Source organism: Pavona decussata, unplaced genomic scaffold (assembly GCF_977016875.1).
Source record: "Pavona decussata unplaced genomic scaffold, jaPavDecu1.1 SCAFFOLD_102, whole genome shotgun sequence".
In the NCBI taxonomy this organism is placed as follows: Eukaryota; Metazoa; Cnidaria; class Anthozoa; order Scleractinia; family Agariciidae; genus Pavona; species Pavona decussata.
In genome coordinates this window covers 675054-689246 of record NW_028145517.1, presented here as the reverse complement: position 1 = coordinate 689246, position 14193 = coordinate 675054, and the positions used below count along the sequence as shown (strand labels likewise).

At 37.6% G+C, this 14193-nt stretch overlaps 1 protein-coding gene across 1 annotated transcript; it reads right to left on the bottom strand.

The window, feature by feature from the left end:
* Positions 1-1565: 1565 nt before the first annotated feature.
* On the bottom strand, positions 1566-13866 carry LOC146471479 (serine/threonine-protein kinase PLK4-like). The gene is made up of 19 exons (XM_085119921.1): positions 13642-13866; positions 12256-12351; positions 11086-11181; positions 10590-10704; positions 10212-10324; positions 9938-10026; positions 9696-9792; positions 8671-8729; positions 8363-8411; positions 8129-8156; positions 7467-7543; positions 6846-7075; positions 6418-6639; positions 4998-5751; positions 4495-4576; positions 3759-4056; positions 2876-3206; positions 2128-2234; positions 1566-1735 (listed from the first exon to the last, which is right to left on the bottom strand). The coding sequence occupies exons 1-19, from the start codon at positions 13672-13674 to the stop codon at positions 1636-1638; spliced, it is 2976 nt and encodes a 991-aa protein (XP_084976047.1). The 5' UTR covers positions 13675-13866; the 3' UTR covers positions 1566-1635.
* Between the last annotated feature and the right edge of the window lie 327 nt (positions 13867-14193).

Below are 14193 nucleotides of genomic sequence, written 5' to 3'. Positions count from 1 at the left end.
AAAACCTCTGCTAGCAGGGTAATTTGTACCATGTCTTTCCATGCAAATCCACCACACCAAAAGCGATGGTTTATTCTTAGCATACGAAAACACTCATAAAAATGCACAGACATGTTCTAAAAACTTCAAACCTAGCACAAACAATGTTGTTCGTACAGTAGTGAATTTTGCAAAAACACATGGTTTTCTAGTGCCTATTGGCTGTTAGGTTCGCAAGGTATTCTGGTCAATTGTATAGCCTCCATCTTTTTTTGTACAGTGCATTGCACTTGGGCAAATGTCATTTGACAAGACTAATCTGTCAAAAGTTGGAAATAACTACTCTGCTGGGTCAATTATTGTGAGGGAAGAACACAAACCTGGAAGAAGTTGAGAAGCTACATCAAGTTTCAGTTATTTTCAATTCCCCCCCCCCCCCCCCCACCCAAAAAAAAAAATGAATAAATAAATAAATACCTCGAAGTTGGTTAAAAAGAAAAACAACTCTGCTACACCTCATTTATTTAACCCACTTCTCAGTCTTTGGAAATCTGATGAAACACTCTTCCTTGTGTCTAAATGAAATGCTGCTAAGGGCAATATTATTACTTTCCCCCTCCACCCACATCATTCCAAAGATAAGAAGTTGTCATAGAGGAGAAATGTCAACAGATGATATTAATGCAAAGTTGATTTATTACATTTCATGTAATGTAAATGCAAAGTTTTACAAAGTGAGAACCTGACAAGTGAAAAATAATAATTCTAAGAAATAAACTAAACTAAAACTAAAAAGAGATTACGTTCCCTAGAAGATACACTCCTCTTTTACATGTAATAACTTGACTACAATGTAGTTACAAAACTAAACTGATTTAATATTTTATCATCCTGTATGGTAAAAATAATGTTAAAGTATTATTTTAAGTATAAAAATAACGAGTCAAGTTAACATAATCATTGGTTAAAAAATAATTATGATGTAATGTACAGTAAATGAACGTAAATTTTGAAGAAATAGACATGCTTCAAAACATATTCCTACTAACCCTCCCCACCCCTCCCACTAATGGCTCCCAGAGGATTTTTTATTTGAACCCTCAAACCCATCTGGAAATACCAGTTTACCTTCATACGTTTTTGCTTTCGAGAATTCCCCCCTCCCCTCCCCCTTGGAATTTCCAATGACCCTCCTTGAGGTGGGTACTTGGGTATTTTCTGGAGCCACTGAGGAGGGCTGTGAGGAAACTGATTCAAGTTTACCTTGATACTTTCGCTTGAGTTGGTTCACTTGGAGCTACAGTACATTCTAAATCTAACAGATTTCAGTCTTCATGAATTGAATAAATTAATCAACAGTCAGTACTACTGGCCTTGGTAAATAAATAAATAAATTGATAAAAAATATTGTCAAGTGTACTGTGCCCCCACTGAAACAGGGAAGTGAATTCCAGTGCGACATTATCGTGCAAGGGATAAAAACTTGTAATAAGACCATGTTGTATTTTAATTTTAAATAAAATCTAAAATCTATCCAAGTGACAGCTATAAAGTCAATTACAATGTCCATCATTTTTTTATACAGTCAAATTCTTTTAAATATAAGTAGAGTGGATATAATTAAATTATGTACATCTCTAGCATCTACATATTTGACTATATCATCTTGGGTGAGGCCACTAGGCTTTCTATAATGACTGGGAGACGAGAAAGCTTGTCCTTGATTGACTCGGGCAATCTGTCAGAGTGACTGTATCTATAGAAAAGATAGAGGACAGTGTAATGTTAGAACATGTGCATTGTGACACTCATCCTGCAATAAGAGTTACACTGTACTTGAGTTTATTTAAAGCCCTTAGGGTCCGAAGGCTAATAAAGTTTGGCATTGCATTGTTTCATATCGTATCATAGTTTTTGTACATTCATGTATTTAGTATATTTATCAAGAATTTTACAGTACGAAAATTATCGCTTTCCACATGACCTCAAAGCTTTTTAAAGTTAATTACTGACCCAGTCAATTTGTGGCCTTTTTTCAAAGCTATATTCATTTGATAATTCACAAACTTTACCCAGATGTGATGTCTGTTTATCAAAACAACCGTAATTATAATATTAAGGGGCTCAAATCTTTATTGCTATATTTACCTTGTTATGATTCCACCACTGTCCGTGTATTTAATACTCGTAACAGAAGACTGAACAACCATCTGAGATCCATCATTGTACTGGACCCAAACCTCTCCAGTTGACAGCTATAATCACAAGCAAATTAATTAATATTAATATATTATACGTTGCTGTAATAATCAGAAAGGTGTCCAGGTGTTGCTTGGATGGCCCTTTTTCCAAAATAAAATTATTAAAAATTTACCCAATAACCTTTAAAATTTTAACTGGAGGCATGTATCTTAGACACCCAATTTTCAATTTGAGGATGAAAGCCTGGATGTCATGTAAAGTTTATTCCTAGGTTGATTTAGGTGAAGTGCTCGTGAACCTGAAACTGGAAACACAACACTTTTGATTCTGTGGGAATGCGGTAGCATGTCCCCTTTTCATGAATGTACCTCTGATGCAGGTATTAGAGAGGACAATAAATTAAATAGATAATGACAGCTCTCACAAAAGAAATGGTTCTGATGTACCTAGTTATACCCTTCAGTTGATTTGCTGTGGAGACACCTGTGTCTCATATGTGTGCATGATAGCAATTTTTTAAAAAATAAAATTTTCAATTCATTACTTGTGCAAGCCTAAATATTCCTGACCACTAAACTCTTCAATTACACCTCCTACCTTCTTCAGTCTCCTTACCTAAGTAATGGTACTAATGTTTGACAATGTATTGATAAATATTCAGTACTGTCAGACAAAATAAGATTCTTGAACTAACCTGAGAAGCCCAACCTACTCCTTGTACAAAGACACTCTTGACAACATTTGATGATGGTGACGAAGTTGTTCCCTGTTTGGGAACACCCTTGGTCACAAGTTGGCTCTGTATGTTTCTTTTGTCCTGCCCACACTGTGATCTGGAGCTCTTATCAGATTCATCACCACAGGACTGTGATCGTCTTATGGACTTACGATCATTGCCAGCTGAAGACGGCCTTGTATTGTGGAAGGTACTGGCTACGGTTCCGTCAAAGGAGAGTAAAGATGTACTAACTGGTGCTATGGTACTGGGAGATGTTACCGTTATGTTCTCTAGGGAGTCAGGAGGCCTGCGAAACACACGAAACATGATTTTACTACTGAGTGGAGGTTGGGTGCCTGAGACATCAAGAAGGAAGCTTCCACTATTGGCAGCAGCTCCTAGATGGAGACTGCTCCCACGGCTGGCAAATCCTGGCAACCCATGAGCCATGAGTCCCCACGAAGTAAGGAAGACAGGCACCCGTCACACTGATAACAATAGGGGAAAGGGGAAGGGAGGAAGGGGGAAATAGCCCATTATGACGTGCAAACAGGCTCAAGAAATGTTCACTCTTCCTGAGCACTACAAAATGCCCCTCTATTTAAGAGCATGTGGAATCTTGGCGCATGCTCATATGTTAACACTGCATCACATGTACAACTGGTATACTGGCACTCTTTATTGTTTTATACATGTAACTCCATTAAGCTGCATTTACCACATTAATTTATAATGATAACTAATATGTTTGCTTGGAATGGCTATCTAGACTGATTATTTTGGTATTTTAACATGACACTAAATTGAAGATTGCTCTAGTAAAGACAAATCAAAAATTGTAGGTCTAATTTACACGTACCTAGGACTGTGTGCTTGAATGTGAATATCAGTTCCCTTTGACAGTGATTTATTTCTTGATCCTGGTGGTTTACGACACACAATGAATGGAAAATACTGTCCTCCATTGCTTTCACTCTCCTCTTTATTGATGACTCTCTCTAGATGCACACAGTGTTGATAGCAGCTCTGAGCATGCTCTAACAGGGGTTTCATATCCTGAGTAACACCATCCAGACCACCAACAGATTCCAGAGTGTAAGATACTCCGCCTGGCTCAATTATCCTTGTACACTCCTGCGACTGGTGAACTTTTGCCCCTATATACACACAGTAAAAATTTCCTTATCATCATGCAAACATTCTTGTTGTTCAAGTACAGTCCTGAGAACTTAAGAGAAACAGTTTATAAGTAACAATGAAAGTTCTTTCTGTGGTGAATCTGAGACTTGCCAAGAAGCCAAGACCCGGGTTTTAAATATAAACCAAGACCAAGACTGCATAAACTTAAGCCTCACACATTCATGAAAATATACCTAGCAAACTCAGGAAATGAGAACCTGTGTATGATTTCACAGCCTGACTTCTGGTGAGTCGAATCGTCTGGGCTTATAGATGACCCGAATCAAGTTGGGTGTATTGAACATGGATTATATTTCTGAGACATTTTTCAACTTGTGTTTGAATGATGTCACGTAAAAGATGCATTTTCCTCTCATTACAATTGTGCGCATTTCGCCATTCACTGTCTCACCTACCATTATAAAAGCAGACTTCAAAGTCGGCATGAGGAAAATTTTCCATCAGCATGCACTTGGCATGTTTGGAATACATAGTGACCTACAAGACATAAAAACACTATGCTGAGTTTTCCTGCCAAGCCAAAGGTAATTACATGTATATGGTTTTACCGGTTTAGTTGGTTGAGTTAACATAGATCTCATTCATTTGATTCTCACTCAAACAAAAAAAGGAAGCAGCGAATTTTAGATCAGTATTACACGACAAATAATCTTTAATTTTTTTCCTTTGTAGGCAAGTGTTTGCATAATTTTTGAAATCAGTTACAAGTAGACTGAACAATTATGTATCATACATGTAATAATTTGTACAGTTCTTGTTTTAAAATGGAATAAAAGACCTCTGAAAAAAACTTGCTTATTAATTTGCCTACTTGTAGGTTTCCTGTAGTGGTCAGTTTAGGGAGGTTTAAAACTGCATCAGTAAGAAATAGGATGTAACTTTAAAATAACACCTTTACCTTTGGCGTCTTCTTGCGCACAAGATGAACAAATCTAGTAGCATACTGGTACTTTTTCCAGTACTTAGACGGCAAGTTGGAGAACAGGTAGGTACATGTCGACTCACACTCTGTGGGAGGGGAGGGCTGTGATGACAAAGGCACCCCTGTCTTTCCATTTGGCTGATACACAGCTATTTTCATCCCATTCTGTGATATTCGCAGCACTTCAAAAACTCGATCCTCTCCATTTTTATGATGAAAAAACTCCAAAGCAACTTCTCCATCATCAAGAATGCTGACAACAGCATTTCTAGTCTTTTGTCTAATTGGCCTGAGTCTATCAGAATTCAACGGTTCTACAATATCTCCAAGAGACTTGGACCTTGATGCGTCATTTTTAGTTCTGTGGTTTCTCTTTGAATGTTCTGTATTAGCGTGCTTTTCAGGCACGCCACCATCTTGGATGTGAGAAAAATCTAAACCAGAGTCTTTTGTGACACTGTTGCTGCCATGCCGTTGATGCTGCTGGTAATCACCCCGCTGAGCTGTGTCTTTGCATCCAGACCTGTTGACATCATTGGAGGTCTGCTGGCTAAAGCTGCGACTGTTCAGGTCGCAGCCAGCTGGGGTGTGATCCTTTTCCTGTCGGCAGGTGTTTGTCTCTGCACTGCTGAAGCCACTGCTGCTTGTGTTGGTGCCAGTGGTTGCATTCTTGAGAAAGTCTCCAAGTGTGTTTCCACTCGAGCTGCTGTATTTGCTAGCATTGTAATTCCTAGAAGAAAACATAATCATGAACACACTTTTACAATAATTTATATTAATCCTATTAGAGCTGTATTTCTCATCCACAGCTGGGAGCCTTGCCAATAATTAACAGCCAAGCCATGGCAAGGCAAACACGTGGCTGTCCCACACACCTATTAAAAAAGACAACAAACCACTCACAGTCTTACTCCTGCTCTGTGGACACCTTGCTATCACCAACAACTCATTATTACAACCAACTTCTGCTGTCTTTAATAGAATTTAATCTAACAACTACCATGAGCACAAGTTAAAATGTACAAATTAATTTAAAATTTAAAACACGCTCAGTCAGAATTTTCATTAAAAGGCACCTTTCTTAAAAAGGTCCATTCAGGACGTTGCTTGAAAGAATTTCTCTCAGTTGCTTGAATGCGAAAGCAAGTACTTTGAGAATTTAATCAAATGAATGGAGGAGTACTATTTTGTGCCATTAATAAATACAAAATTCTGTAGTCAAATATCATTTACAAACTTTGACAATTAGTCTGCAACTAGTAAGTCATTCTCAAGGAATGCAAACAACTGCTAGATGCTGAAAAAAACCTTCATGGGGAAGGAATATTTAAAAAGGGAAAAGAGTACATAATTTGCAGTCCTGAGGCTAAGGCCACAGCTACGTTTATTTACTTACTTGAACTTTGAAATCAGGCTGTTGCCACCATTAGATGCTGTTTGCATGCCTTTTGGCTGTTTTTTCCCAAAGGTTGAACTTGTGATATTGGAAAGCCAGGATGGAGAGCCTGAAACTTGCTTGTAACTTGACAAGGACGGTGGAGGAGCCACCTCAGTTCCACGCATCAGATCTTTTGCAGAGGAGGTCTTCTGATTAGATGTGCTAGCACTGTCAGTGTGGCTAAAATGAGAACCACAGAATGATATGAGAAATAAAGAAATCAAGTCAGGCAAACAGCTTGTGATTGTTAAATCTCAGGAAATGGAAGTTGGCCTTTGTTTAACGACAACTCAGCATCATAATGTGAGTTCACTTCCAAAAGCATAAAAGATGAAAACTAAACAACAAAGATCTCCCAAGGTTTAATAAAAATATAATTAATTTACCTTGCTCGTTGTCTCACAGGTGGAGAGGGTGGGTGTCGGCCATGTCTGGGCCAAACATCAGACAGGTGGTCACTTGATCTGTTAACAAAGACTTCGTCATCTGAGCCCTGTAAGCCCATGGACTTTGTATGCTCACTAGTACTACGAGTGGACTTTGAGGATCGACCAAAGCCTGTAGATACTGTTGCCATGGTACCTGTCCCACTGTCCAGTGACTGCTCAGCAACATTCTTCAAAAGAAACAGGAATGACGAAAGTTGAAAGCAAATTACTGCGTGACAGAATCATCTAATACAGTAGCATTACACACACTCTCCCACACTTGACACTGTTAACTTCCTTGAGTTCTGACTGGCTCATTGTGTTGTTTACATCTGTTGTGATTGACCAGGGTAATTAGTTTGGTTTGGTTTTATGAAACTCAATTTAAAACTGTTCTAATAAGCAGGTTAGGGAAATCATTTGCAGGTCATGGCCAGAAAAAGGCCTTTAATAACAAGATGTTCATATAAAAGTGGAGTTTGACTATAAGCCAACTATTTTGCCAGAAGAAAAAATGCTCATTATAATTATGGTACTGTATGCCTGTGCACATTTGGTTTTCTTAGTAACTTGGTATACCTGTGCAGGATACAGATGACTGGTTGATGAGTACTTCAACAGTCTCTCTTGAGTCATAAATGGATGATCTAAAATCCCTGTAAGTATATCAGAATGTGGATATCATCATTATCGTAAGTGAGGTCTAAAATAATTCTAACGTCTATAGGAATCATTTTCAGTGTTGTTTTACTTATTTCTTAGATTGAATGTTTTCTGGTTGGCTTATCTCAACATGTGTTAAGGAGGTTAGTTTGTAAAGAAACCGTGGTGCCACATCAGTGGAGAGTGGAAACTAATGCTTGGTGTTATAAACAGAGTTGATAAGGTAATTTGGCTACCAAGAAGAGATTCGAGTGCTGAGGTTTCAAGCAATAGCCCTTTTTCAGAGCAAATCCATAAATTATGTCAGCACATGTTACACTGGCTAATTTTTCATTGCAACTTGTTTTGAAATTATGTTGCGAATCAAGTTGCAAGAAAAACGGCCTTTAGTGTAATATAGCCTTAATAAGACTACTTTGTAAATTTTCTCTGTTATAACAATGTATTTGCCAACAGAAATATCTACAAACTTTATAATACTGTCAACCAACTGACTGACTTGCTTGAATTTGATTTTCTAGCCCTTCATACAGTTGAAAAGCTGCTATTTGTTAATTTACAGTTTCAAGTTACTATACCTGACAATGTGATTCTGTCTCCTGGATTCTGAAAATAAATACATAAAAAATAAATGAGTGTAAGAAGTTAAAGCAAAAAGTTACAATGCAAATAAGTAATTCTTGGATAAAACACTCTCCGCTGACAACTTGTCTTTTCTTTTCTTCTTTTTTTTTTTCTTACTTAACCATGAACAAAAAGAGTGGCCATTAACTTTATTCTGGACAAGACAATGATGAATATACATGAAGTACCTTCTTCAACAGCTGAGTAATGAGATCCTGAGCCTCAGATGACAGATTACTGACAAAGAAAAACAAAAAATCAATTGGTTTAGGAATTTGAACTGGATCTCCCAACTACATATTGCAGAATTTGTTTCAAAGGACAGGAGTTACAGAATCTTTAAAAAAGAGATCATCCACAACAAACAACTGTCTGAGGACTTTTGAGCAAGTAAAAATAAATCTAGACACAGATTCAAGATTACATGTGTGTGACCTTGTGTATGATTATTCTATGGTTAGTCTTCACACATGATGTTTTTACAGATAAAACTCACCTGGGCAAATCATAATCAGCTAAAACTACCCTGTTCAGGGTGCTTTTAACAGCTTCAGTCTGAAATACAAAATATTTCAAATGGATATTTAAATAGTAATATCTCAAATAAAACTGATAAACTAAGGGTTCATTTCTTTGGGAAATCTGAATCGGATTTTTGATCCAAGATCACTCGGATCATGGTGTATCATTTGAAGAAACTGACGAATCCACTCTCGGTAAGGATTCGTCGGTTCCTTTGATGCACCATTATCTGAGTGATCGTGGATCAAAAATCCCGATCCGATTTGGATTTTCCCAAAGAAATGCACCCTTAGTTTATCAGTTTTTTGGCTCTCCAAATGTCCTGAAAATTTTTGTTATAAAATTATCATCATGATAATTTTTTATTTGTATAATTTATATTATTTTCACTTATTTTTTTCTGTTAAAGTCCATTCCATATTTCCAGAAAGTAAGCATTACTTCAAATAAGCCGCAAACTTGAAATTTGGGATTAAATTGGAGGCAACCTCATTCCCAGGGCCTCTCCCCTTCACCTTCTGGGACATCAAGAGGAGAGACGCTGGGAACAAGGTTGAAGGCAGGGCACTTGAATGAATGGAGGGTGGGACGGGGCATCCCCTCCTATCAGGCTGATTTAGCAACAGAACGGAAACTTCAGTTGACAACGGCGCACACATCAAGAATACGCATATAATAGTTGCAATAGACTCGCATCCAGACTATTCTGAGCATTCTCGCGTCCTCAGATGACGTTCCTGTTCTGTTACTACAAATTAAAATCAGCCTACTAGGTCAGTCAGCCACAGCATGTGTCTGGGCATAAAACAAAATATTTTGCACAGCTTTGGTACTTAAAAACTTAATTTTTAGCCTGTGTACAGCTGCCCTCTCCCCTGGGCGGCTGTACACAGGCTACCTAATTTTCAGTTGACTTTCAAAGAACCAACTCAGTGTGCAACACAATTATGTGACAAGATTGTTATTTATAATGCCTTTGGATTAAATAGAGCAACTCACATCAAAAGGAGGTTTTCCAACAAGCAGGGTATAAAGCATGCATCCCAGCGACCAGACATCTGACTCAAGACCATGAGGACCTCTTGTGGCAATCTCCCTACAAGAAAAGAAAGATTATGTAAAAATTAATAATAAAACGCTACTGACAATACAAGTACGGTCACCATGACATAACGAATTCAGTAAATGAATTCTTCCAAAAATGTTTGATAGGTAGCCCGGCCATTGACAAATATACTCACGGAGAAATGTAGTTTGGTGTTCCACACATGGTGTAGTGCTTCTCGTTAGGCATTGACAACCTAGTTGCAAGGCCAAAATCACCAATTTTCTGAAAGAATATTAAAGAGAGACATCACATACATGTACTAGTTTACATATAGCTTTGATAAATAAAGGAAAAATATTGTCCCCGTGTGGGCTTGAACCACCAACCTTTCGGTTAACAGCCGAACGCACTAAACATAAACCATTTAATGAAGAGAAATCCTTCTTTTGATAAATTATTGGACTTACAGCATCCATTCCCCTGGTCAAAAGAATGTTCCCCAATGTAAGATCCCGGTGAATGATGCCATGTGAATGAAGATACAAAACACCTTTGACAACTTGAGTCATGATATGACGAGCTTTAAGAAAAATATAAAAAATATAACCCAAAATTAGTTCCTCTCTTCAAACCAGGGGTACTTAAAATATACATTGTACAGCTGCAAGATACATACTTACCTCGCTGGCGATAAGTGATTGCACCTCGAAAAACCATCCCAGCAGCGATTTTGAAATGCAAGTTATTTAAATGGTAATCTTTGAAGCTTTATAGTTCAGAGGTTTAAATATTCAAAAGCATATTAATTTTTATGAATCAAAAGTGAATAAAAAATATTGCTGTACCCTCATTTTCACCCACTGGTCTCCCAGTCTTCTTCAGGTAGCGGTTGATCTCTGAATTGTGACACATCTCCAGGATAAGGTAGACATAATTTGAATCTTCAAAATAGTTATAGAGCTGGCAAAAGTAGAGAAACAAATTCTTGTTGTTACCATTATCATTAATCATTATTACAAGTTGAAAGTAAAATTACAATATTGTACAATCATGCCCTAATTAATAATCAATTATTAATTATTATTAATGATTATTATTAGCTATCTAGTCCATGGGGTTTCATGAAGATTTTAAACAGGCAGGCAAGAGGACTAAGTTACTGAAACTGGGCAGTACAGTTAACTTGAATATGTTTGTTTATGAAAGTTGGTTGACATAGTAAAAATTAAAGCAGCCACTAACAAAGAATGTGAGAGTTTTATACCAAGTGTGCAGAAGATCTCCTCTTGTCAAGGTTTCTTTGGCATGGGGCTAAGATAGTTGAGCAAAGTGAAATCCTACCTCAAGGATAGCTGGATGTTTAAGTTGGCAGTGAATTTCAACTTCATTCCGCACCCTTGCCACCATTCCTGATGTTTTCATGGCCTTCTTGTCAATCTGTAATATTTAACAACATGCATTACACAGAGCTGAGAGCGTTATTACCAGTAATAATCGGATTCTCAACAGAAACCCTTGAGGATCACTGTAGTCTATTTTGTTTACAGTTTACTTTGAGATTTTGTTTTTGTCTGAACAATAATTGGCAATCTGGTAACCAGAATGAATACAGTCAGTTGATTCTAAACATCAATTACCATGTCTCAGAATAAAAAGTAGCGATATTAAAACATGACGTTTCGGCGACGACATATCACCATTATCAAATGTAAATTATAATAAGATTGGTAACGTTATATAAAGAAAGAAAGGTGTGAAATTACATTAGAATAAAACGAGATGAAGTAAAACGAAAGAATGTGCAAAATTAAATGAACAGTTTTGCTGGTATGGAGTCTTTTTGAGTGTTAAGAGTCGGTCTCTTTTTCCTTATTAGAAGCATCTTGTAAATAAGGCACTCGAATTTCCTGCGGCATTTCTTTGGGATCGTAAACTGCTCGTGAAGATTGTTCGGTCTTTGATCGTGTTGGTCCTTAAGATGTTTGCCGATGACGGAATACTTGTGCTCCTCAATGCGGAGGTGAAGGTGACGGCTTGTGTAGCCTATATAATTCGCATCACACAAATTGCATTTAAACTCATACACAACGCCTTGTTGATTTACTTCATTTGGAAAAACATTTCAGAATCCTTAGTTATCAGAAATTACCATGTCAAAAAGAAAACCTACAGCATAATCTGGTTTCAAACACAGGATGTTTTGACAAGGAACATTTGGAAGTTTGACACACCATCAAGTGAGTTTCAATGTGATGCTTCAAAAACGTTGATGGCACACTGTAATTGAGTGAAAGCACCTTCTACAGTCATCTGGCTCAGTTTATAAGCCAGTAGGCTTTTTCCTCATCTAAAAGTAAAAGCCCTGCCCTTGATAAAGGAAATTAATATTCTTCAGTATTCAGAGAAATAAATTTCACACATCGAAAAAGTGTTGTGCATGTAGAACAAAAATAATGCTCCAAGTCTAACGTACATTTTAAGCAGCATCACATGTACAAATTCGTAACTTACCATCTTGATGGCAACCTCTTGTCCCGTTGCTAAGCAACAAGCACGGTAGACACATGCGAAACCTCCCTTGCCTACTAACTCCAGGACTTGAAAGTCCTACATAAGGAAAACATACAAAAACAAAATGAGGAAAAAAAATAGTACTACCCCACCTAATGTCCAGCCTCCCCTCCCTTGCTGGCTTAACACTGATAAGAGCAAATACACATTGCTGATCTCAAGGTTCCATAAAGGCTTGTTTACACACGTGATTTTTATGCAATTTTTTGTCACACTCAAGTTGCAGTTTCAAATTGTGTGTAAACTGGAGGTGATTTTAGTGTAATTCATCTCCGTGTAGTATTATGACGGTTTTGAACATGTTTGAAACTTGATGCAGGCTTGCAAGGTTTTGCAGAAAATGCACAACAGTATGCTGAAATCACAGCTGGTTTACACGTGCGATTTGAAGTCACAGCCTTGCGTAAGAAAAATTGCAGTGAGGTTGGGACAAAAGTTGCATAAAAAATCACACATGTAAATGGGCCTTAACACAAGGGATAACGTGCACCACAGGGGTTACAAGTTTTACGCTCTGTAATGTAACGTGCAAGACAAGTTGCAAAAAGGGGATGTCAGCTACACAATTTTATCCGCAACTTGTCTCACAATGGCACTGCATTGCAAGCTGCAGCACAAATTGTTTCAGGTAAGAGAACCTAAGTGATGAAAACTGTCAAAACTAACAGTAAGAATAGTTGACATTCAAAGTTTTGTGCTAGCATTCTTTCCAACTTTTATGATGTTAACGTTGATCCTCTTCATGACAATCCTCTAGTTGCAGAAACATTTATAAACACACTGTTCATGAAGAAGACCAAAGAGTAAAAGCTATGCTTGTAATAATTAAGTACGCCTGATCATCATTCTAAGCTTTATAACTCATAAATAATTGATAGCCAGGCAACAAACGAAACAAATCGCCAATCAATTCTTTCCCAGGGCTGTCACTAAGTTTTTAGCCATATGTTGCATCAAGCTTCTCTTGTTAACTGACCCTTCAGCCATCAAGATCAGCCGTAACATCAAGGTGTTTTCAAAGGTATTCAGCCGTTCAGAATTGAAAGAGAAACCAGGCAATTGAGTATTCATATGTGATCTAAGCTTTCTGACAGAAGTATGCGATGGAATGATCGAGATTCAAAAAGGTCACGCTCGCTAGCACAAAGCCATAAAGCACCTTGATCCAGCATGATTGATGATCATTGATCGCTTTCAATTTATTCGTCGTGATTCGACTCAAATTTTTGGAGCAGGACCTACACTTTCTCTTTCAAGTAGGACAATCGCAGTCAAAAGAAGCCTCTACTCTTGAAATTTGAAACCAGGAAGCCATCCAAATATTACCTCTATCGAGTCGCCCATGTAACGAGAAGTCATCTTCGATCTTGTAGTTTCTTCCTAGCGCTGGAAGGATCCCAACGAAAATACCACACAAAGACAGCTCTGATACCAATCTCGATTTTCCTTTACTTCAGAGCGAGAATCCATGTTGATAATGGAAGCAATTCACACTTGTTTTACCACAAACTTTGCAAACAATGTCGTTTTCCGCGATTCAACGAAACTTTGAACGGCCCGCGCAATCATAACACCGAACACTAAAGCGAGGCAGAAGTGACCGACAGGCATTGTGGGTCATTAAAGGCGCTCTGGAAACTAAGTGTGATGTGATTAGCGAAAAGCTCTCTTTTATTGAATAAAATTTTCGCAATTTGAAGGTTTCATCTGTTTTAAGCCAAAGAGGGGAGGAATTAAGAAAAAAATGCAATAGTGAAGGGAGAAAATAATGCTGCATTTCGTTATAGATATAATTTTAATCTATTATCAAAATCATAATGATGATCATTCCGCAAATATGTTAACTCTTCCCCCCAAAAAAATGTTTACTCTCTGACC

Coding starts and splice junctions, on each gene's coding strand:
- LOC146471479 (XM_085119921.1), bottom strand. CDS start 13,674: ATGACTTCTCGTTACATGGGCGACTCGATAGAG. Junction 6,640..6,845: donor CCTGTGAGACAACGAGCAAG/GTAAATTAATTA, acceptor TTCTCATTTTAG/CCACACTGACAGTGCTAGCA. Junction 1,736..2,127: donor AGTGGTGGAATCATAACAAG/GTAAATATAGCA, acceptor TCTTTTCTATAG/ATACAGTCACTCTGACAGAT.